At 44.0% G+C, this 24349-nt stretch overlaps 1 protein-coding gene across 10 annotated transcripts in view; it reads right to left on the bottom strand.

The window, feature by feature from the left end:
* spata6 (spermatogenesis associated 6) overlaps positions 1-24349 on the bottom strand; it is a 150018-nt gene that overhangs the window by 114192 nt on the left and 11477 nt on the right. For all 10 annotated transcript variants that reach the window (XR_010975507.1, XM_068037157.1, XM_068037161.1 and 7 more), the window contains 2 exons: positions 12364-12412; positions 12217-12258 (listed from right to left, as the gene is read on the bottom strand). Coding sequence is in view for 9 of the 10 variants with exons in the window: in XM_068037157.1 (XP_067893258.1) it covers positions 12217-12258; positions 12364-12412 (91 nt within the window). In the remaining variant the exon portion in view is untranslated. The remainder of the gene's footprint in view (positions 1-12216; positions 12259-12363; positions 12413-24349) is intronic.

Raw genomic sequence — 24349 nt, 5'->3', positions numbered from 1 at the left:
GTTGCACTAGGAGCACCAGCACCAAAGAGAAGCAAACCCACAAAAGCCTGGATACACAAGGATTTCATTTCTTTTAAAGCTTCTTTGAGGGCCAGGAGGAGCAGGTCGACAGGAAATTGGCAGCAAGTTAATTTTCACAATTTTAGCAGCTCATCCACCCCTTTCTCGCAAGGCTAGATCAGTTAAAAGGCTTCATACTAGTTAGATGATGGGGAGGCAGCCAAAAGAAATGAACAAGCTTAAATGCAAACAAACAGGAAAGGAGAGTATAGGACAGACTAAACTAAGGGAAGACATAAATGGCTAGGGAATAAATACAGCATTACTAACTGAGCCAACCAAAGACTTAAACGTGATAAATTATTGAAGGATTGAATTATACATAGTTGAACTCCAGTGTATGACTGTACAAAATATACCACCTGTATTTTTCCTTTCATTGGTGCTAATGTAAAAGGTTAACAACTATAGAACCATAGAGTTATAGAACCTCTGTTCTACAAGCGTAAAAGGATAGTTAAAATAAATTAAGAGGAATTGCTATTAAAAGTGAGTTAAACTGTCCAGCAGTGTCCATAATAAAACAGCGAAACTGGAAACAATAATATGTTGCGAGGAACCAGATATAGTAGGGATGAGAAGAATCAGGACTGGGAAATAAACACAGCAGGGTGAAACATATTTAGAAAAGATAGGGAAAAAGGGGATGTGGATTTGCTGTACTTATTAGAGATAACACAATGGCAGCAGAAAAAAGTGACAGAGCCATCAGTAAGACGGAAATAGAATCTATGTGGATAGTGTTATGAACACTGGACTTTGTATAAGCTTATCTTTTAAAAACTGTGATTTTTCATGCAGTGTAAAATGGAGTCGAAGGAGAAATGTGACCTCATGCCAAGTCTGCCCAGAGACAAGCCAGGGATCTTGGTTACCATGCCATCAAGGAACCCACATCAAAGACCCTTTTGAAAGCAGAATACAAGGTTATAACACCTGACGGACAACGGGATTCGCTCTCCCAGACTCTCAGATCTAGACTCTCAGATAGCAAACAGGGAGCCAGGAGCTCGAGAAATGCAAATTTGAGTTGCAATTGCTAACACCTGGAAATAAAGGAAGGCCCAAGTGGTTTTGTTATGGCAAAACTTAAGGACTCTGAATATAGTAAAAGGAAAACGACAATTGACTTTTGATTCTGGATAAATTCAACAGGCTTTCCTATGTCTGAAAGGCTGTAAGGAAGAAAGGAAGACATGAAGTCCAGCCTCAGAAGAGAGAGAGGGAAAACAACTGCTCTCAGAACACGGATACAGCGAAAGGCTGCTAAAATTCGAACCCGATTCAAAAGTTGTGGAGGAGAAAAGACCAATGGGGTTACCAGGGTTTGCCTTAACAATGGAAGTCTAGGCCGAATGTGCTTGGGAGAAGTGAACAAAGAGGACTTTGGTTCTGAGAAGGACGGGAGATCCAACCCATTGCAACTGGGAGGAGTTTGGGACTTTTAACTGCAAAGATACCAATTCGATGAGAACACTGTAAAGTGTAAACAGTTTATGGGGTTTTCAAGTGTGTTAATAAGTTAATAGGAAATACCTTTTCTGTAATTTAGTATATTAGCTACCAAGTACTGTTCAGTTAATGTTGATCTTTAGTTTAGCAGTTACAGTAAAAAGTCTTAAAACGTGAAATCTTGTCATGTAATTCTTTAACTGGTCTGAGGAGTTTACATTGTGTATTTTAAAGTTAACAGTCTCAACTGAGGTCGTAACAATAGAGAGAAAAGATAATTAAGTATCATCATAATATTACAGAGTACCTAATAGTGGAAGGGAGGTCAAGGAAGAAATAGGCAAACAAATTAGAGAAATGAATAAAACAACACAGAATAATAATCATGGGGATTTAAACTAGTCATAGAGTCGTACAGCATAGAAACAGGCCCTTCGGCCCACTGCGTCCATGCCGACCATAACGCCTATCTATACTAATCCCACCTGCCTGCATTAATTCCATATCCCTCTATGCCTTGCTCATTCAAGTACCTGTCCAGATGTGTCCAGGTCTGGTCACCACACATTAGGAAGGATGTGAGGGTTCTTGAGAGGGTGCAGAGGAGATTTTACCAGGGGATGGGGGGTTTTAACTCCAAGGTTAAGTTGGAGAAGCTGGGGTTATTCTCCTTGGAGCAAAGGAGATTGAGGGGAAATTTGATAGAGCTGTACAGGATAACAGGTACAAGAACTTGAAGACACAGATTAAAGGTTTTGGGCAAGAGATACAGGGGGGATGTGAGGAAGAACATTTTTTTTTACACAGCAAGTGGCAATGACCTGGAACACGCTGCCTATGAGGGTGGTGGAAGCAGAGTCGATGAATGATTTTGAAAGGAAATTGGATGGACACTTGAGGGAAATAAGGTTGCAGGGATAGAGTGGGGGAATGGGACTGACGGGATTGCTCTACAGAGAGCCAGCATGGACTTGATGAGCTGAATGGCCTCCTTCTGTGCCATAATGACTCTATGACAAGGGAGAATATGAGCGATTCGGAGAGAAGTTAAGAAAACAATTGGGGAGGCAAAAAAAAGAACTATGAAATTAAAGTATCAAGGAACATAAAACAAAATAGTAAAATATTTTACAGGCACATAAATAAAAAAAGGAAAATCAGGATGGGAATAGGGCCACTCAGACATTGACAGGATACAATCACTGGTAGCAATAGTGAGATGGCAGAAATATTAATTACTTTGCTTCAGTAATTACTAGTATTGCAGGGAGACAGAGCAGGTGGACATGACATTGGAAAATGACATTACAAATGAAATAACCGTACTTAAAATAAAAAATGAAGGAATATTAAATAAACAAATCAAACTCAAAGAGGATAAAACCCCTGGGTCAGACAGATTGAACCTGCTCATTTTAAAAGAATCTAGAGAAGAGATAGCAGAGGCACCATTACACATATTTAATAACTTGTTAGAAAAAGGTATAGGGCTGGATTCTGTGCTTGCAGTGGGGCTCCCGGCACTGAGCTAAATGGTGGGGGGAGTCCCTCCTCCATTCTACAGCACTGGGCCAATTAATAACCTGGCACTGGGATCCCCATCTCTTTCAAGATGGGGATCCTGCCTCCAGGAGCTGCCAGCCAATCACAGGGCTAGTAGCTCGGCAGTATCAGCAGCGCCACCAGGCTCAGTGCCAGAACCAAGATCCAAGGTAAGTGAGGTGGGGTCGTCGGGGCCAGTCCAGATGGCCCTGGCAATATGATGGACGTTTAGTGAAAGGGGAAGGGGGTTTCAGGGGGCTGCAGGCTTTCACAGCGGGGGCCCTCCATGGGCCACAGATTGCTGACGGAGGAGGGCACATCCCTTGCCAAGCCGACATGGAGGTTGCCTCGTTTTACTGGGAGATCTCCCCATGTGGCAGGAGCCCCTCACCCCGTCGCTGGTTAAATCCCAGCAGCAGCAGGAAGAGGCCCTTAAGTGGCCGTTAACAGGGCCTCAATTGGCATCTGAGCAGGAAGGCCGTCATCGGCCTATCCCACCCCCGACAAAACTGTGTTGCAAAAGGGAGGCGATGGGCACTCTGCTCCCCACCTCCCGTCACAATTCTATGGGCCCTTCACGTCTCCAAACCCATCTCAGGGGAGCCCATAAAACTCAGCCCATAGTACCAGAGGACCGGTGGATAGCTCATGTGATACCTATGTTTAAGGTAGGAGATAGAATACATCTAGGGAACTACAGACCAGTCAGCTTAACATCGGTCGTAAGTAAAATAATAGAATTCCTACCAAAGGCGAAAACAATAAAACATCTAAGGAGGAATTTTGTACTGGCAGCAGGGGTCTCGACGTTGAGGGAAACCGACGCTGAGATCCCTGTGTTGGCTCCTGTACGGAAGGCCCGCCGAATTTATTGCCAATCAGGCACTTAACTGGACAGTGGTGGGCCTTCCATATGATTTAGGACCCCGCCACCAGAGGTCCCGGCTTGCAGAGCTGCAGCCACCACACACAGATGAGTGGTGCTGGATCCAGGCTCAGGCATATCAGGGCAGGAGGTGTCTCGCAGGGTGAAGGTCGCGGTGGGGGGGGGGGGGGGCGGGGGGATGCGTGGGAAGGAGGGCAGCCGGCAGTAAGGGCAGGGGTGTGGCTGTCTGCGGGCCCCCACTTCCCGATGCCGGGTCCCTCGTTCAGGTACTAGGTGCCTTTGAAAGAGGGACCCAACCCCGCAGCCAGGAAGCAGCCTGCACAGTTTTTCGTGCCATGCTTCCCAAGCAGCAACAGGGCTGCCCACTGCATGGATAATTGCAGCTGCAGCGGGAAGAGATCCTTAATTAGGGGTTAATTACCCAGTTAAGGGCCTCAATTGGCAACAGGGCAGGATGACCATTCACAGGCCTTCCCACCTCGGACTAAATTTCAGCAGAGATAGGATGGCGGCGGAGTCTCCTTCCCACCACCATCCCACCTAATTTTATGCTCTCCCCGCCTCCAAACTCATCGCAGGGGAAGAGCATAAAATTCCACCCCTAGATACCAAAGATATAACAATGAATACTCAGCTTGAATTTCAGAAGGGAAAATATTACTGGGCCAACTTCATTGAATTCTTTGAAGAGGTAACAGAGATAATAGACAAGGATATTGCAGTAGATATAATTCAACTAGGTTTCCAAAAGGCCCTTGATAAGGTGCCACATAATAGACCACTGAATAAAGACAGAGCATGCGATGTCAAGAACAAACAGCAGAATGGATGCCTGTCTGAATGGCTGGCAGCAAGATACAAAGCAGAGTAGAGATAAAGGGTAGCTATTCAGAGTGGCAGAAGGTAGAAAGTGAGGCCCCACAAGGGTCACAGCTGGGACCACTATTGCACAATTTATATTAATGATATAGATTTCGGAATCAAAAACACAATTTCTAAATTTCCAAATTTCTAAATCTAAATTAGGGAGGATAGTCAGTACAGAGGACTGCAACAAATTACAAAACATTAATAAACTTGCAGAATGGCTATAGAATTGGCAAATGAATTTCAACACAGATAAGTGTCAGGTGTTACACTTTGGAAAGAAAAATAAGGAAGTCACATATTACTTGGAACATAAGAATCTAAGTGGGGTAGAGGAGCAAAGGGATTGGGAGCACACAACTCACTAAAGTTAGCGATGAAGATTAATAAGGCCATAAAAAAGCAAACCAGCATTCGGGTTTATTTCTAAAGGGATTGAATTGAAAAGTAGGGATGTCATGCCAAATTTGCATTGAACCTTGGTTAGATGACACTTGGAGTACTGTCTTCAGTTCTGGTCACCATATTATAAAAAGGATATAGGGGCACTGGAGGGGGTGCGAAAAAAAATTACATGGATGATAACCAGAAATGTGAGGGTATACGTATCAAGAAAGGATGAACAGACTGGGTCTCTTTTCTCTTGAAAAGAGAAGGCTGAGGGGTAACCTGAGAAAGTCTTTCAAATTAGGAAAGGTTTTGATAGAGTAGACACTTGTGGGGAAGAACAAACTAGAGACGATTATAGAAATTAAATAAGGAATTCAGAAGAAACTTCTTTACCCAGAGTGGTGAGAATGTGGAACTCACTACCACAGGAAGTGTTTGCGGCAAATAATATAGATGTATTTAAGGGGAGGCTAGATAAGCAAATGAGGGAGAAGGAATATAGAAACATAGGAAATAGGAATAGGAGTAGGTCATGGGCCCCTCGCACCTGCTCCACCATTCATTGCTGATTTTCTACCTCAACGCCATTTTACCACTTTATCCCCTTATCCCTTGGTATCTTTAATATCTAGAAATCTATCAATCTGTCTTGAATATTTAAAAATCAGCAGAGCTTCCTTGTCCCCAATTTTGCTAGGTACTTCCCATGATACCATGTTCCCCCTCACCCTTCCTGCCTCCCAGTTAATATCTGGGCCTCAATGTGAGACAGGATGCAAATGACGACATTTTGAATAAGTTGTTTGTGTAACCAAAGCATGGATAAGTGTTTGAGCAAAGTTGAGGTGAGTGCACGGTGCGAGTAATTGTTCTTAGTGATGGGGGGGAATATTGGGTTTGAAGGTCAGCTCCAAGTTGAACAGAGCACAGAGGCAAATATAGACACATCGGAAATAGAGTTAGATACGAAGGATGAGAGCAGGCTCAAGTGGAGCTCTAGTTGGGCCAAATGTCCTTTTTCTCTGCTGTATATTCTCTGTAATTCTATGTAAAATTGGGGCCCTCATGTTCCATAGCAACAATATAGCCCCGGTCTGTGATACGTTAGCTGATCTCAGCCAGAGTAATCATAGCACCACTACAATTCTCCTCACTGCCCTGAGCCAGAAAGAAAGAAATTACCTAGGGTTGTTCTTCATAGAGGGATACGGTCCCCGGAAGTGCAGAAGGTTTTAGTTTAGGCAGGCATCAAGATCAGCGCAGGCTTGGAGGGCCGAATGGCCTGTTCCTATGCTGTACTGTTCCTTGTTCTTTGTATGGCACCTTTAATTCCATGCCCATCTCTGTTCTATCAGAGTTTAAACTAAGTCATGAATAAGCTAAAACTTTCACCAAATAAATATTGCAAAAACATAATCTAAATTTTTCAGTTCTCACCAAAATATGTGTATCCTTAGTGCTGATTCTATCCTCTTACCAGTTTCTTAATCAGGTGTGCAATCTCTGTGCTCTGCTCAACTTAGAGCTGACCTTCAAACCCAATATTCTCCCTGTCAATAAGAACAATAACTCGCACCGTGCACTTACCTCACCTTTGCTCAAACATTTATCCATGCTTTGGTTACACAAACTGAACTTATGTGTCATCTGCATCCTGTCTCACATTGAGACCAGATATGAACTGGGATGCAAGAAGGGTGCGGGGGAGCACGGTATTGTGGGAAGTACCCAGCAAACTTGGGGACAAGGAAGTTCTGCTGATCTTAATGGCAGGGCCTCATTAAATAATCTTCCGCAGATTCCTGTCTGCCAGATGACAAGGTTGATAGCCTGGCCAGCTGGTGGGAACAAAAACAGGCAGGAGGAAGCTGGAACCGGGTGAAGGTTGTTGGCTATACAGACACAAGACATCGGAGCCATGATCGAGCCTGGCAGGATGGAGGGGAAGCCAAGACATCAGGGCTATGATCTGAGCTGAGGAGGGGAACCAGAATAATGAAGCCTTGATCAGAGCTGGGGTTGAGGTTGGGATAGGGGCCTGAAGGCTTACTTGTGAGGACTTGAGGGAACAATCGTGCTCCTCCTAGCCACAAGGTGTGCTAAAAGGAGCAGATCTTCGGCAGTGACTTGGCCAGTCAGCACCTTCCGCCTTGGATCTTCTACCAGGAATCCCGTAACAGAAGTCCCCCCATGACTTACTATTACCACTATTGAAAAAGACCTTGAGGGGGAAAAATATGTTCACATAGCAGTGCGCAGACTACGTAGATTCCCTGGTGGAAGACAATGTCATGGCCCGCTACCTGCGCAGTCTGCGGTGCTGTTTGCCCTGGGGAATCTATGGAACTTGCGTAGCACTGTTATGTGAACCGTGAACAAATTCCACTCCCACCCTTAATTTAAAGTTTAAGTTGTGGAACCAATTATGTCATTGGACTGTGATATTTGAATGTTACATAGAACCCAGCCTGCCTTATGCGGGAGCCTGCTCGATGGCCTAATTTGTGATTTTAAAATTTTAAATAGGCAAGAATTGTGTCAGTTTGTGCAATCACATCATTTTAACCCCCCCACGACCCTCTTCCAACCATCATGCATATCACTGCCATGGCTCCCTGTCCTCCATTACACTGAACTCAAAATCTTTATCCTTTTTTACAAATCCTTTCATAGCCTAGCCCAAGATTAATTCTGCAAGCTTCTTCAGCCTTACCTGTTAGCCACGGCTCTTTTGCCCAAAGACTCTAATCTCTGCTGCATCAACAATAACAACTTGCATTTATATATTGCCTTTAACATAGTAAAACATCCCAAGGCGCTTCACAGAAGCATTATCAAACAAAATTTGACACTGAACCACATAAGGAGATATTAGAACAGGGCGCCAAAGCTTAGGTAAAGAACTAGGTTATGAGAAGCGTATTAAAGGAGGAAAAAGAGGTAGAAAGGAGGAGGTTTAGGGAGAGAATTTCAGCAATTAAGGCCCAGGCACCTGAAGGTGTAACTGCCAGTGGTGAAATGCCAGAAGAGGCGAGAATCCAGAATTAGTGTAGCACAGAGGTCTCAGAGGGTTGTACGTCTGAAGCAGGTTACAGAGATAAGGAGGGGAGAGGCCTTGGAGGGATTTGAAAACAAGGGTGAGAATTTTAAAATTGAAGCATTGCTGGACCGGGACCCAATGTAGGACAGCAAGCACAGGGGTAGCGGGTGAGTGGAACTGGTGAGAGTTCACATTCCGGCAGCAGAGTTTTGGATGAGCTCAAGTTCAATCTCTCAAGTTGTTCCGTTATTAGCGACAAAACCTTCAGTCACCTCAGCCCTACTCTTTGGAACTCCTATTTGCTAGTTCTTTCCTTGCATTTGCCTTGAAACTTTGCCTTCTAACTATGTTTTCAGTGATCTATCTTAATGCTTCCAGAACTACTCAACATTTGTCCTCGCCCATGTGAAGTGCCATGGGAAATTATTATTTTAGAGCTATAAAGCTACAAATTGTTATCATAGTTGCTATCCCCTGATACATGTTGGAAAGTGTCAGATGTTTCCACACTTGAATAACCTAATGACGATCACACATAGCTTAGCTACCTAGGCATAGTACGGGAGATGAATTCCTAACACCCTTAAAATAGCACCAGAGTAAACATCAGCAACCATTGGGAAAAGAAGGGGTCAGGTGAACAATTCCAGTTTTTTGAGACTCTCTTCACACTTGGGTTAGGTTTCAGAGTATTCCTAATTGTTTCTTTCCAACACGCCAATTTCCATTTGAAGTCAAGGCACCGAAATGGCATATAATAATGGAGGTGATTTTGGTTTTAGATTGAAGGCAGCATTGGTCGAACAGTTTCCTGACTGTTCTGTAGATCATCTGCAGGCCTGTGGGTAGTTTGCTGGAGGTGATGTGTAGCACTGCAGTGAGGAAAATGGAGGAGGGTTGGTGCGATGACATAGTCTTGCTTGACCTCAGTCTTGACTGAGATAGGGTCTGTGGTGGTTCCGTTGGTGAGGATCACGGCTTGCATGTCAGCGTGGAGTAGATAGACAATGGTGACAAACTTCTGAGGGCAGCCAAATTTGAGCAGGATGCTCCACAAGCCTTCACAGTTGACAGAATCAATGGCTTTGAGACGTCGAAAAAGGCTATGTACAGCGGTTGGCGTTGTTCCTTGCATTTTCCTCGGGTTTGCCGCGCAGTGAAGATCATGTCCGTGGTGCCACTCGACTGGCGAAAACCGTACTGTAACTCTGGAAGGAGCCCTTCAGCCGCTGAGAGGAGGCATTTGAGGAGGATCTTTGTAATGATCTTCCTGCGGCAGACAGCAAGGAAATTCCCCTGTAGTTGCTGCAATCGGTCTTGTCTCCCTTCTTGAATACAGTCATGATTATAGTATCCCTGAAGTTCCCCAGCAAGCACTCCTCATCCCAGATGAGGGATAGGAGCTTGTGCAGTCGTGCCAGGAGTGTACTTACACCATGTTTCAGGATTTTGGCAGGGATTCCATCTGCTCCCGAGGCTTTGTTGTTCTTCAGTTATTGAATGGATTTTTCAATCTCGCTCTGGACTGGGCTAGCACTGAGACTGAACCAGACAGAGTGTTGAGGGATGGAGTTGAGGGCATTCAAGTCGAAGACAGAGTCTCTGTTGATGAGCTCTTCGAAATGCTTCCTCCAGTGAGCACTGACTGCCTCCCCGTCCTTGATGAGTTCTCCTCCAATGCTTGGCTCTCAGCAGGGTGGGCCCTTGTATGCTTGGGCCCTAGGTTTCCTTGACAGCGCTGAAGAAACCTCGCATGTCAAATGTGTCTGCAGGTTGCTAGATATCTCGCTCTCTTTTTACCCACCACTTATTTTTAATGTCCCGGGTTTTATGCTGCACCGCTGCCTTCAGGAGCCTGTAGGATTGCTGCTTTACCTTGCATGTGTGGTGAAGTTTTCAGTCTGCGAAGGCTTTGCGCTCACACTCGATTAAGTCCTGTATTTCTTGGTCATTCTTGTCAAACCAGTCACGATGGTGGAGAAGTCAAGGACCTCTTTGCAGGTGATTGTTATGGTGATATTTAGGGTTGACCTCAGTCGTCGAACTTCAGTATGCAGATGATGCTTGCACGTGCACTCACTCTGAAACTTAGCTCCAGAGCATTGTCGACTCCTTCTCCGAAGCATATGAGAAAATGGGTCTTTCACTAAACACTTGAAAAATGAAGGTCCACTTCCAACCAGCTCCCACAGCACAACACCTCCCCCCATGAATCAAGATCAATAGTGAGATCCTGAAAAATATGGACCATTTTCCATATCTTGGGAGGCTCCTGTTGGCGAAGGCAGACATAGACGACGAGGTTCATCATGGCTTCCAATGTGCTAGCTCAGCATTCGGCCGACTGAGGAAGACAGCATTTGAGGATCAGGATCTCAAACCCAGGACTAAGATCATGGTTTACCAGGCAGCAGTGATCCCTCCACTCTATATGCTTCGGAAGCTTGGTCAACCTACAGCTGGCACCTTGAAGCACTGGAGAAGTATCACCAGAGGTGCCTCCGCAAGATCCTCCAAATCCAATGGCAAGAAAGGCAGTCCAACAGCAACGTCCTCTCCCAAGCCAACCTGCCCAGCATTGGGGCACTGATCATCCAAAACCAGCTCCACTGAGCGGGACATGTCATCTGCATGCTTGACACCAGATTCCTGAAGTAGCTGTTCTATTCAGAATTTGGTTGCAACAGGAGACTCCCAGGAGGACAGCGGAAATGCTTTCAAGATTATCTCAAAGCATCCCTGATGAGATCAAGCATCTCCATCGACTCGTGGGAGTCCCTGGCTCGTGACCGTCCCAGATGGAGAAAGTTCATTCAGGAAGGCATCATACACCTCGAGGGACTTCATTGTGAACATGCGGAGGTGAAGTCGAGACGTCGGAGGGAGCGCACAAACCTCCAAATTACTCATCTACCTGACCCTTCAAGCACCACCTGCCCCTCATGTGACAGAGTCTGCAGATCACGCATTGGACTTAATAGCCATCTCAGAACCCATCGAACTGGAGTGGATGCAAGTCATCCTCGATCCTAAAGAGAAGGAATAACGGAGGTAGGAATTTACCGATGAGGACAGAATTTTTTTTAAAGTTATATTGGTTGCCTATTTTTTTTTTTTTAAAGAGTTTTACCTGACCTCATATTTGTAAGTTATCTAGATTCAATATGGTGAAGGTTGTGACATACATGTCACAGGAATGCACACCTAAAAGTAATCAGTGGATAAATACAGAGTGAATCAGATTTTATTCTTTCCTTTTCTATTTTAATTTTGTTCCTTGAATTCCCCTCCTTAATTACGTTCTGGGATATGGTTCCATAGACAGCACTTGCCCTTTCATAAGTCCCTCAACCTCTTATTGTTCAAGTATGTGCTTTGATAGTGTGTGGATCACAGAATGCATCAGAATGGAATCTAATCCTGTATTTAGCAAGCATTCACATATATGCCAAGCATGCCATTTTACAGCAATCAGGACTGAGAACCCAGCTGATTTTGTCTTTTTAATCCAGGGATTGTGATGCCAATTATAACATTCTTATTGCCATTTGAGATCTTAGCACAGACTGGGAAACTACCCGATATCTTCCTGGTTTGTACTGCTCACCTACTTACTTGATAAACTCACTGAGGCATTAAGGTAATTTCATTTTCCTTTTTCCATTTCCAGATTTTGCATGCGCTTTCCATCTTCCTTCCAGTTCTAAGTATGAAGGAACTCAATGCATTTTAACAAAATAACATGATGTTAGCAATATGTGTCTGTGTTTCTTCTCACATAATGCATTCCTTCCATTATTTTGTTCTGAGCTTGTATATGAGGAAGAAATGTGTTTTCAGATTTCAAAATAAGCATCACATTACAATGTATGTTCAATGGTAGTGGTACTTTACTAGGTGATAACAATCTTCAGAAATGTATTCCCACTGAGTAACTGACAAGCAAACATATTGATATTTTTGCAAATTTTGATGGTACCTGGTGGAGTCAGCTGTATCAATTCAAATTTTGTTGTATCCACTGTGAAGAAAGGAATAAGATATTATCAGTACTAATAAAATGACAAATGAGTGTTAGAAGTGCACAAGCATAAAATACAAAAAAATCACTAATGTTTGTTCTTACTTTCCAGCATGTCTGCAACATCCCCAGGATTCATGGCTTCTGGAAAGTTCTGTATTTACATAAATAGGAAAAAGAAAATCAACTACAAGAATCACAATTACCCATCACTTGAAAATAATCTTCCAATATCACGAAACATATAACTCAAAGTTAACTGTTTTTCTGAAATACCTAATGATGATGATTTAGAGAAGAATTATGGAGCTTTGATTTGAAATGGAGCTTGTTGAAATGGTCAATAGAAACAGCTTACTGCTTGGGGGGGCACAAACTGCTGCATTTGCACAATGCATTCTGAAATTAATTTAGCTCAGGCAATGCACTAAGTTTTTAGAAATTTCAGATTACAGCTCCTTTGCTTAACCCTTTTTCAAGATTACTTTGATCATACAGCTAATCTCACAATGATAGTGATTTCTGTTTGTTCTAAAGGTTTCTTTTCTCTGTTAATTAGAAATAGTGAAGATTGGTTTCATTTTCAAAAATTCTAATTTAATCACATTCAATAGATTTGTAAAGTGCTTCACTATTTATTTATTTAGAGATACAGCACTGAAACAGGACCTTCGGCCCACCGAGTCTCTGCCAACCATCAGCCACCCATTTATACTAATCCTACACTAATCCCATATTCCTATCACATCCCCACCTTCCCTATATTCCCTACCACCTACCTATACTAGGGCCAATTTATAATGGCCAATTTACCTAACAACCTACAAGTCTTTGGCTGTGGGAGGAAACCGGAGCACCCGGCGAAAACCCACGCGGTCACAGGGAGAACTTGCAAACTCAGCACTGGCAGTACCCAGAATTGAACCCGGGTCGCTGGAGCTAAGGCTGTGGTGCTAACCACTGCGCCGCCCAAATGAAATGTTATTTGTTAAAACAAAAAGCAAACAGAAATGTAGGTTAACGTCACCTATATTCAACAACTTGCCTTTATGTAGCAACTTTAACAATTACCTGGAAAAGTGGGGGGGGGGGGGCGTTGGTGGGGAGGTTGAGCAACTAACAGGAATGAGTTAGGGCTGGTGACAAAAAACATTTTTAAAAAAGTCAGATTTGAGAAAGTTTTGAAGGTGGAAAGAGATGGGTCAAGGTGTTGCGGTTTGGGAAGTGAATTCCAGAATGTAGAGACATGATGACCAACGGTTCAGCATAGAGAGGATGCACAGTCGACATGAGTCAGAAGATAAAAGGGTGCAAGCTGGAATGCAGCAAGAAAGATTGTAGAGGTATGCTGGAGCAAATCTCTGGAAGGATTTGTAGACTAGGAATCTTTCTTTTGGGCCTCCTTATCTCGAGAGACAATGGATACGCGCCTGGAGGTAGTCAGTGGTTTGTGAAGCAGCGCCTGGAGTGGCTATAAAGGCCAATTCTGAAGTGACAGGCTCTTCCACAGGTGCTGCAGAGAAATTTGTTTGTTGGGGCTGTTGCACAGTTGGCTCTCCCCTTGCACCTCTGTCTTTTTTCCTGCCAACTACTAAGTCTCTTCGACTCGCCACAATTTAGCCCTGTCTTTATGGCTGCCCGCCAGCTCTGGCGAATGCTGGCAACTGACTCCCACGACTTGTGATCAATGTCACACGATTTCATGTCGCGTTTGCAGACGTCTTTATAACGGAGACATGGACGGCCGGTGGGTCTGATACCAGTGGCGAGCTCGCTGTACAATGTGTCTTTGGGGATCCTGCCATCTTCCATGCGGCTCACATGGCCAAGCCATGTGATTTTAGGATTTTGATTTAGGAATAGGATTTTGAAATCCATATGCTGGAAGACAAAATAGTGGATATCAACAAAGAAAGAGATGACGGTTGAGTGGAACTCATTACAGACACTGTAGTTCTAGAGAAGTTGGAATTTGTGTCGGGTGCAAATATGTCAGGCAACAAGAAGGTACTGGAGAAGTCAGGCACTGCGGTGACAAAGATGTGAATAAGGTCTTCTTCAGTAGTAGTAAGGGTGAGTTGGGACAGAAGGAAAAGATGCTATGGAAGAGAATGCAGAAGCGTGATGGATCAGATTTTGGATATGAAGCTTCACTGAGGAGAAACAAGACATTCAGATTGAAAATGGCAGCTTCAGTTGCAGAGTGCACGCATGGACTGTGTTTCAAATTGAGAGCCAAGACATTTTTTTTTAAATTTCAATTCATTCTCAGGATTTTGGTCTAGCAATGATAATGAAGGAATGGCAATACAAGTCCAAGTCGGGATGGTGTGAGACTTGAAGGAGAACTTGGCATTGATAATGTTCCCATCCGCCAGCTGCCCTTATCCTTCTTGGTGGTGGAGGTTGCAGGTTTGGGCAGTGCTGATGAAGAAGCCTTGGCCCGTTGCTTCAATGCATCCTGTGAATAGTACACACTGCAGCCATGGTAGATGTATAAGGTGATGGATGGGCTGTTGGTCAAGCAGACTGCTTTGTCCTGGGTGGTATTGAGCTTTCTGTTGTTGTAGCTGCACCTATCCAGGCAAGTGCAGGGTAGGTGCAAAGCTTCTAACAGGAACTGAGGATGTCAATCGTTTTCAGAAAAAAATGCAGGCAACATTTGTTAAAAAGCAGCTATTGCTACTAAATAAGGCCCTTTCTTTTCAATTCTTTCAGATCCAGTTAAATAAATAGAAGAGGATGGGGGTAACGCAAATAGATTAGGAATCAAAACAGCCAGTAAGATAAATGATGCTGAAACACAGGCGAGCTGAGTAATCTTTTTAAGAAATAAGTAAAACCACCTTAGATATAAATAAAATTACATTAATTATGACATATTATCAAAGGAGGATATTACTATTTGTAATAGCCTAGGGAAGATATGGTTACATTAACCAATCTCAGCAGTATAATCAGTGCTTTACAAACAAAAATTCACATTGAAAGGAAGACTGCTCTGGGAAGTAGATTCAAATATTTTGCCCACTAATTTCTAGTATTTTATGAAACAACGGCAGGTTTCTTTATTGTTTGTGCACTTAACAATTAATTAGTCATCACAGTTTAAAGTATTTCATTGTGTGAAGTACCTTAAGATACTTCAATGTGACTAAAGTATTAGTCAATCTCCACGGTGGAGTTAGAGAGCATGGGATAATTGCTCCAGGGCACGCAGATATAATTCAGTGCCTATTTTTAGATATTACATATCATACATTGTATCCTAACTTTTCCATTCCTATGATAAATTCTTAGGACCACATTTTTAATGGAAACTGCCTGTGTAAACTTGCCACACTATAATTAAACTCACCTGCTGTAGTGTTGCTGCATCATCTCCATTGGGGTGGGGTGCTATTCCAATAGCAGCTTTATGGCACACATTCATGGACCTCAAATCACATTGCTCACATATCAGCACAGTTTTCTTATGTCAGTCAGCTTTATGTTCTTGGTTTTCTCTTTTTATTTCAATTCGTTCATGGGATGTGGGTGTTGCTGGCTAGCCCAGCATTTATTGCCCATCCCTAATTGCCCTTGAGAAGGTGGTGGTGAGCTGCCTTCTTGAACTGCTGCCGTCCTTGCGATGTAAGTATACCAACAGTGCTGTTAGGAAGCGAGTTCCAGAATTTTGACCCAGCAACAATGAAGGAAGAACGTCCAAGTAAGGATGGTGTGTGGCTTGGAGGTCAACTTGGAGGTGGTGGTATTCCCATGCATCTGCTGCCCTTGTCCTTCTAGGTGGTAGAGGTCGCAGGTTTGGAAGATGCTGTCGAAGGAGCCTTGGTGAGTTGCTGCAGTGCATCTTGTAGATGGTACACACTGCTGCCACTGTGCATCGGTGGTGGAGGGAGTGAATGTTGAAGGTGGTGAATGGGGTGCCAATCAAGTGGGCTGCTTTGTCCTGGATGGTGTTGAGCTTCTTGAGTGTTGTTGGAGCTGCACCCATCCAGGCAAGTGGAGAGTATTCCATCACACTCCTGACTTGGGCCTTGTAGGTGGTGGACAGTCTTTGGGGAGACAGAAGGTGAGTTACCTGCCGCAGAATTCCTAGCCTCTGACTTGCTCTTGTACCCACAGCATTTACGTGGCTGGTCCAGTTCAGTTTCTGGTCAATGGTAACCCACAGGATGTTGATAGTGGGTGATTCAGCGATGATAATGCCATTGAACATCAAGGGGAGAGTGTTACGATTCTCTCTTGTTTGAGATGGTCATTGCCTGGCACTTGTATGACGCAAATGTTACCTGCCACTTATTAGCCCGAATGTTGTCCAGGTCTTGCTGCATATGGACATGGGTTGCTTCAGTATCTGAGGAGTTGTGACTGGTGCTGGACATTGTGCAATCATTCATGAACATCCCCACTTCTCACCTTATGATGGAGGGAAGGTCATCAATGAAGCAGCTGAAGATGGTTGGGCTGAGGATACTACCCTGAGGAACTCCTGCAGTGATGGTCTGGGACTGAGATGACTAACCGACAATGGTTTCATAGTTATTTTAGACTAGCTTTTAATTCCAGATTTATTAACTGAATTCAAATTTCATCATCTGCCATGGTGAGATTCAAACACATGTCCCCAGAGCATTAGCCTGGGCCTCTGAATTACTAGTCCACTGACATTACCACTACACCACTGCCTCACCTGCTATCTTTTTCTTCTTTCCTTTCATATGCAAATTGATGGATGATGTGGTGTGGAATGGCATGACAGGGAAGGTAGCTGTCAATTTTTTGACAGCAAATAGGAGGTGTTAATCAGATAGGGAAGAGAGCTCCAGAAGTCTTTCGGTTGTATTTTCAGATGGCAGGTGTGGAAATCTGGCTATGACAAAGATCGGGCCAAGGGTACAGGCCATGATTTATGACAGGAGTCCAGCCAATGCCATTCTTTATGGTCTTGAGCCAGGGGACAACCTTTGGGCAGTGGATGATAGACAGCAGGTTTATGGAGGATTCTGGCCCGATTTTGGGTTGGGGGAGGGAAAAACAATTTGCAGAGAGCTGGGAGCCGGTTTGGGGCATAAGTGGGATTTGGCCATGGGTGCACTGCATGAGTGGACACCAATATATAGAAGGTGGTGCCTAACATCTATTTCCAAAGCCCCAAAGTCCACTTTGTCCCGAATCAGCCCCTCACTATGGCCACCAACACCTTCTTGTCCCATCTTCTCTTCCTCTGGCAATCCTCCCTCCACTCCTCATCCTCCAGTCCTTCCCTCCCCTATTGACTAACCCACCACTTGCCCTCACACCCATTTCCTCTCCCCCACATTAACACCCCCATTCTCCCTTCCCTCACATTCAATTCTCTCTCTGCCCCCCATTCTCTCCCATCTTTCCCAACAAAAGTCTGGGAAACCAGCAACTTGTTTTTCTAAGCCACTTACTATGCTGTAAACAGATTATAATACTATTGATGCTTTGAAAGCAAATTGCTGGTTTTCCAGCTTAATACACGGGGAAACAGGGTGCCGGGTAACCAAAGGGGCAGACTGGTAGCTGGAAGCTCAAGTGGGGATGCAAAGCATGTGGCAATTAGGGTAGGCAAGCAGCAAAGGTCATCAATTGGCAGGGCTAATGGGCAAAGACATGCATAGATCCAATAGGAGGAGCCCTAATTCAAGAACAGGTGTCAAGACACACCTACAGCAAGGACAACAGGCAAGTCCAGTGATAAGTCGGCGGGTTGGGATGGTAGCAAGGAACCAAAGCCTTAAATAAAGTTTATCTTAAAGAAATAAAATGAGATTTATTGAGGTATTTAATTAATGCATTCTTAAAAGAAATGTAAATGTCAATATTCTTAAATTTATCCAGAACACTATTTCAACAAACTGATCTTGGAGACAGGGTATGGAACAACAGTATCATCACCGAACATTTGAAGTACTGAAAGGCAAGTATAACAGTGAATATACACAGCTTTAGTCTATATAGGTTGAAAGTAATATCTGGGTGCAACAGAAGTGGGTATGATAGAAAACCAGGACATAGTAAAATGGATAGGAAGGGCATGAATTATGCAGAATGTTTTAATTATACACAGATATGTATCTGTATATATATGTAATGTATCTCCTCTGGTGTTTCCCATGTTAAGTTAGAAAAAAGAAAGACGTGCATTTACACAGCGTCTTTCACAAACTCAGGATGTCCAAAAGCACTTTACAGCCAATGAAGTACTTTTTGAAGTGTAGTCGCTGTTGTAATGTAGGAATGCGGCAGCTAATTTGAGCATAGAAAGCTCCCACAATCAGCAATGTGTTAATGATCATATAATCTGTTTTTTTGATTTGAGTGAGGGAGAACTCCCCTATTCTTCTTAGAAAAAACAGTGCCACCAGATCTTTTATAGTCACCTGAGAAGGCAGAATTAGTGTGAAAGTCACAGAGGGAGCAAAAGTTTAAAATACATTCAGGAGAATGTTTTTTAGTCGATATGTAACAAGCCCAACAAGAGAGGGGGCAGTTCTGGACTTAGTTTTAGGGAATTAAGTTGGAGTATCAGTTGGGGAACACTTTGGTAGAAGTGATCATAATTCAGTTAGATATCAGGTAGTTATGGAAAAGGACAAAGAAAGACCAGGAATGAAAGCTCTCAATTGGGGAAAAGCTGATTTTACTAAGCTGAGATGTGATTTAGCTAAAGTGGACTAGAAACAGCTACTAGAATATAAATCAGTGCCAAGATCAGTGAGAGGCATTCAAGAAAGGGATAGTTAAGGTTCAGAGCAAGCATGTTCCCTTAAAGAAAAAGGGTGGGACTAACAAATCCAGAGCCCCCGGATGTCAAGGGGCTTAAAAGTGAGGATTAAAAAGCTTATGACAGATACCGAGGGCTCAATATTGCAGCAAATCTAGGAGTATAAAATGCGTAGGGGTGAAATTAAAAAGGAAAATAGGAAAACAAAGAGAGGGCCTGAAAAAATAGTGGCAAGTCCCCTGGCATTTCTTCGCGGATGAAGATTTTGGGAAGGTTGTACTCATTGGTTGCAGGCCCACTGGTGGCTAGTCAGGCCCATCTGTGACCGGCAGATTCTCCCACAGCAGGTACAAATGAAGGTGTAGTCGCTGCTGGGGGCAATTGAATCTATCCTTCTCCTCCTTTTCTCTTTCAGACTGGTTCTTCGTTCAGTCTCAAAGGTGTCTGTAGCCCTCCTGATGTAGCATCTCCAGGCATCACGATCTATGGTCTGTGCTTCCCACTGGGGATGGTCAATGTGGCACAAAGAGAGGGACTTCTTCAAGGAGTCCTTGAAACGTTTGCATGGGGCCCTTCTGTTCCTTTTACCCGTGGTCAGCTCTCCAAACAACACGATCTTGGGCAGGTGACTGTCGTCCATCCGGGCAACGTGACCTGCCCAACGCAGTTGCCTTAACAGGAGGATGGCCTCGGTGCTGGTGATGTTGACTGTTTCCAGGATTTCAATGTTTGTGATGCGGTCCTGCCAGCGGATCTTGAGGATGCTGTGGAGGCAGCACTGATGAAAGCGCTCTCGAAGGCATACATGACAGCGGTATAGGACCCATGACTAGACACCATACAGAAGGGTGGCGAGGATTATGGCTTTGTACACTTTGAGCTTGGTCTGTGCTCTGAGGCTGTGGTTGCTTCACACACGTTTGTGCAGTCTGCTGAATGTTCTGTTCGCTTTTGAAAGCCTATTGTCCACTTCCTATTGGCAAGTAAAATCAAGGAAAACCCAAAGATTTTTTATAAATACATAAAGAGCAAGAGGATAACTAAAGGAAGAATAGGGCCTATTAGGAACCATAAGGATAACCTGTATGTGGAGACAGAGGACATTGGTATGGTTCTTAATGAATACTTTGGGTCTGTTTTCACAAAAGAGAGGGACAATACAGACATTGCAAACAAGGAGGAGGGTGAAATATTAGATGAAATTAACATAGTGAGAGAGGAACTATTAAGGGGTTTAACATCTTTGAAAATGGACAAATCCCTAAGCCAGGAGGAAATGTATCCTAGGCTGCTAAGGAAAGCAATAGAAGAAATATGGCCATCATCTTCCAATCCTCTCTGGCCACAGGTGTGGTGCCAGAGGACGGAGGACAGCAAATGTCGTACCATTGTTTAAAAAGGGAGAAAGGGATAGACTTAGTAATTACAGGCCAATCACTCTAAACTCAGTGATAGGAAAATTACTGGAAAAAAATTCTGTGGGACAGTATAAATTTTCATTTAGAAAGACAGGGTTTAATCAAAGACAATCAAAGATAGAGGCGGCGCAGTGGTTAGCACCGCGGCCTCACAGCTCCAGCGACCCGGGTTCAATTCTGGGTACTGCTTGTGTGGAGTTTGCAAGTTCTCCCTGTGTCTGCATGGGTTTTCTCCGGGTGCTCCGGTTTCCTCCCACAAGCCAAAAGACTTGCAGGTTGGTAGGTAAAATTGGGCATTATAAATTGCCCCTAGTATAGGTAGGGAAAATATAGGGACATACAGGAAAATATGTGGTAGGAATATGGGATTAGTGTAGGATTAGTATAAATGGGTGGTTGATGGTCGGCACAGACTCGGTGGGCCGAAGGGCCTGTTTCAGTGCTGTATCTCTAAACTAAACTAAAGTCAGCACGGATTTGTTATGGGAAGGTTGTGTCTGGCTAACATGATTGAATTTTTTGAGGACATAACAAGAAGGGTAGATGAGGGTAGTGCATTTGATGCAAGTCTATATGGATTTCAGCAAGGCTTTTGATATAATGTCCCATATGGCTGACTGGTTGCATAAGTAAAAGCCCATGCAATCCAAGGCAAAGTGGCAAGTTGGATCCAAAATTGGTTCAGAGGAACGAAGCAAAGGGTAATGGGTGTTTTTTTGACTGCAAAGCTGTTTTCAGTGGGGTTCCGCAGAGTTCAAAGAAAGAACAAAGAACAGTACAGCACAGGAACAGGCCATTCAGCCCTCCAAGCCTGCGCCTATCTTGATGCCTGCCTAAACTAAAACCTTCTGCGCTTCCGGGGTCCGTATCCCTCTATTCCCATCCTATTCATGTATTTGTCAAGATGCCTCTTAAACGTACCTGCTTCCACCACCTCCCCCAGCAGCAAGTTCCAGGCACTCACCACCCTCTGTGTAAAGAACTTGCCTCGCACATCCCCTCTAAACTTTGCCCCTCGCACCTTAAACCTATGTCCCCTAGTAACTGACTCTTCCACCCTCGGAAAAAGCTTCTGACTATCCACTCTGTCCATGCCACTCATAACTTTGTAAACCTCTATCATGTCGCCCCTCCACCTCCGTCGTTCCAGTGAAAACAATCCAAGTTTATCCAACCTCTCCTCATAGCTAATGTCCTCCAGACCAGGCAACATCCTGGTAAACCTCCTGTGTACCCTCTCCAAAGCCTCCACGTCCTTCCGGTAATGTGGCGACCAGAATTGCACGCAATATTCTAAGTGTGGCCTAACTAAAGTTCTGTAAAGCTGCAGCATGACTTGCCAATTTTTATACTCTATGCCCCGACCGATGAAGGCAAGCATGCCGTATGCCTTCTTGACTACCTTAACCACCTGCGTTGCCACTTTCAGTGACCTGTGGACCTGTACGCCCAGATCTCTCTGCCTGTCAATACTCCTAAGGGTTCTGCCATTTACTGTATACTTCCCACCTGCATTAGACCTTCCAAAATGTTCAGTGCTAGGTCTCTTGCTTTTTGTTGTATACATCAATGATTTGGACTTGAATGTAGGGGGTATGATTAAGAAGTTTGCAGATGATACAAAAATTGGCTGCACGGTTGATAATGAAGAAGATAGCTATAAACTGCAGGAAGTTATCAATGGACTAGTCAAATGGGCAGAACAGTAGCAAATGGAGTTCAATCCAGAGAAGTGTGAGCTAATGCATTTGGGAAGGCTAATAAGGCAAAGGAATACACAATAAATGGTAGGATACTGAAAATTGTGGAGGAGCAGAGGGACCTTGAAGTACATATCCAGAGATCTCTGAAGGTGGCTGGACAGGTAGATAAGGCGGTCAAGAAGGCATACGGGATACTTATATTCTATGCCTCAGCTAATAAAGGTAAGAGCTGGGAAATTATGTCAGAACTGGGTGGCACAGTGGTTAGCACCGCAGCCTCACAGCTCCAGCGACCCGGGTTCGGTTCTGGGTACTGCCTGTGTGGAGTTTGCAAGTTCTCCCTGTAATCGCGTGTGTTTCTGCCGGGTGCTCTGGTTTCCTCCCACAGCCAAAGACTTGCAGGTTGATAGGTAAATTGGCCATTGTAAATTGCCCCCAGTGTAGGTAGGTGGTAGGAGAATGGTGGGGATGTGGTAGGGAATATGGGATTAATGTAGGATTAGTATAAGTGGGTGGTTGTTGGTCGGCACAGACTCGGTGGGCCGAAGGGCCTGTTTCAGTGCTGTATCTCTCTATGACTATAACTCTTACTGTATAAAAGACTAGTTAGGCCACAGCTGGAGAACTATGTGCAGTTCTGATCGTCACACTATAGGAAAGATGTGATTGCATTAGAGTGGGTACAGAGGAGATTTACGAGGATGTTGCCTGAACTGGAGAATTTTAGGTATGAGGAAAGATTGGATAGACTCAGTTTGTTTTCTTTGGAACAGAGAAGGCTGAGGGAAGACCTAACTGAAGTGTATAAAATTATGAGGGGTGTAGATACAGCGGATAGGCAGGCCCTTTCCCCTATGTGAGGGATCCATAACCAGGGGACATAGATTTAGGGTAAGAGGTTTAGAGGGATTCGAGGGAAAATATTTTTATTCAGAGGGATGCATTAAATGAATACTTTCCATCTGTCTTGACCAAGGAATAAGATGCAACCCAGGAAATGGTGAAAGAGGTGGGTCAGACACATGAGGGGTTTAAAATTGATAAAGAAGTATTAGATAGGCTGTCTGTACTTAAAGTAGATAAAGCACCAAGGCCAGATGAGATACATCCAAGGACATTGAGGAAAGTGAGTGGAAATCGCAGAGGCACTGGCCATAATTTTTCAGTCTTCCTTAGACTTGGGGGGTGGTACCAGAGGACTGGAGAATTGCAAACGTTACACCTTTGTTCAAAAAAGGGTGTAAAAATAAGCCCAGCAATTACAGGCCAGTCAGTTTAACTTCGGTGGTGGGAAAACTTCTAGAAAAAATAATTCGGGACAAAAATCAATAGTCACATGGACAAATGTGAGTTAATTAAGGAAAGCCAACATGGATTTCTTAAGGGAAAATCATGCTTAACTAACTTGCTGGAGTTTTTTTGAGGAGGTAACAGAGGAGGTTAATGAGGGCAATGTTGTTGATGTGGTGTACATGGATTTTCCACAGGCGTTTGATACAGTGCCACACAACAGACTTGTGAGCAAACCTGTAGCTCATGGAATAAAATGGATGGTAACAACATGGATACGCAATTGGCTGACTGACAGGAAACAAAAAGTAGTGGTTAATGGATATTTTTCAGATTGGAGGAAGGTTAGTAGTGGAGTTCCCCAGGGATAGTGTTGGGACCCTTGCTTTTCCTGATCTATATTAATGACCTAGACCTTGGTGTACAGGGCACAATTTCAAAGTTTGCAGATGATACAAAACTTGGAAGCATAGGAAGTCTCAATGACTCATTGTGAACTGTGAGGAGGATAGTGTAGAACTTCAAAAGGACATAGACAATTGCTGGAATGGGCAGACAGGTGGCAGATGAAGTTCAATGCAGAGAAATGCATTGTGGCGCAGTGCACAGTGGCGCAGTGGTTAGCACCGCAGCCTCACAGCTCCAGCGACCCGGGTTCAATTCTGGGTACTGCCTGTGCGGAGTTTGTAAGTTCTCCCTGTGTCTGCGTGGGTTTCCTCCGGGTGCTCCGGTTTCCTCCCACATGCCAAAGACTTGTAGGTTGATAGGTAAACTGGCCATTATAAATTGCCCCTAGTGTAGGTAGGTGGTAGGGAAATATAGGGACAGTTGGGGATGTGGTAGGAATATGGAATTAGTGTAGGATTAGTATAAATGGGTGGTTGTTGGTCGGCACAGACTCGGTGGGCCGAAGGGCCTGTTTCAGT

Source organism: Heterodontus francisci, chromosome 8, assembly GCF_036365525.1.
Source record: "Heterodontus francisci isolate sHetFra1 chromosome 8, sHetFra1.hap1, whole genome shotgun sequence".
Taxonomy (NCBI): domain Eukaryota; kingdom Metazoa; phylum Chordata; class Chondrichthyes; order Heterodontiformes; family Heterodontidae; genus Heterodontus; species Heterodontus francisci.
Note: the sequence above shows the minus strand (reverse complement) of the source record. Positions and strands in the feature narration are given on the sequence as shown.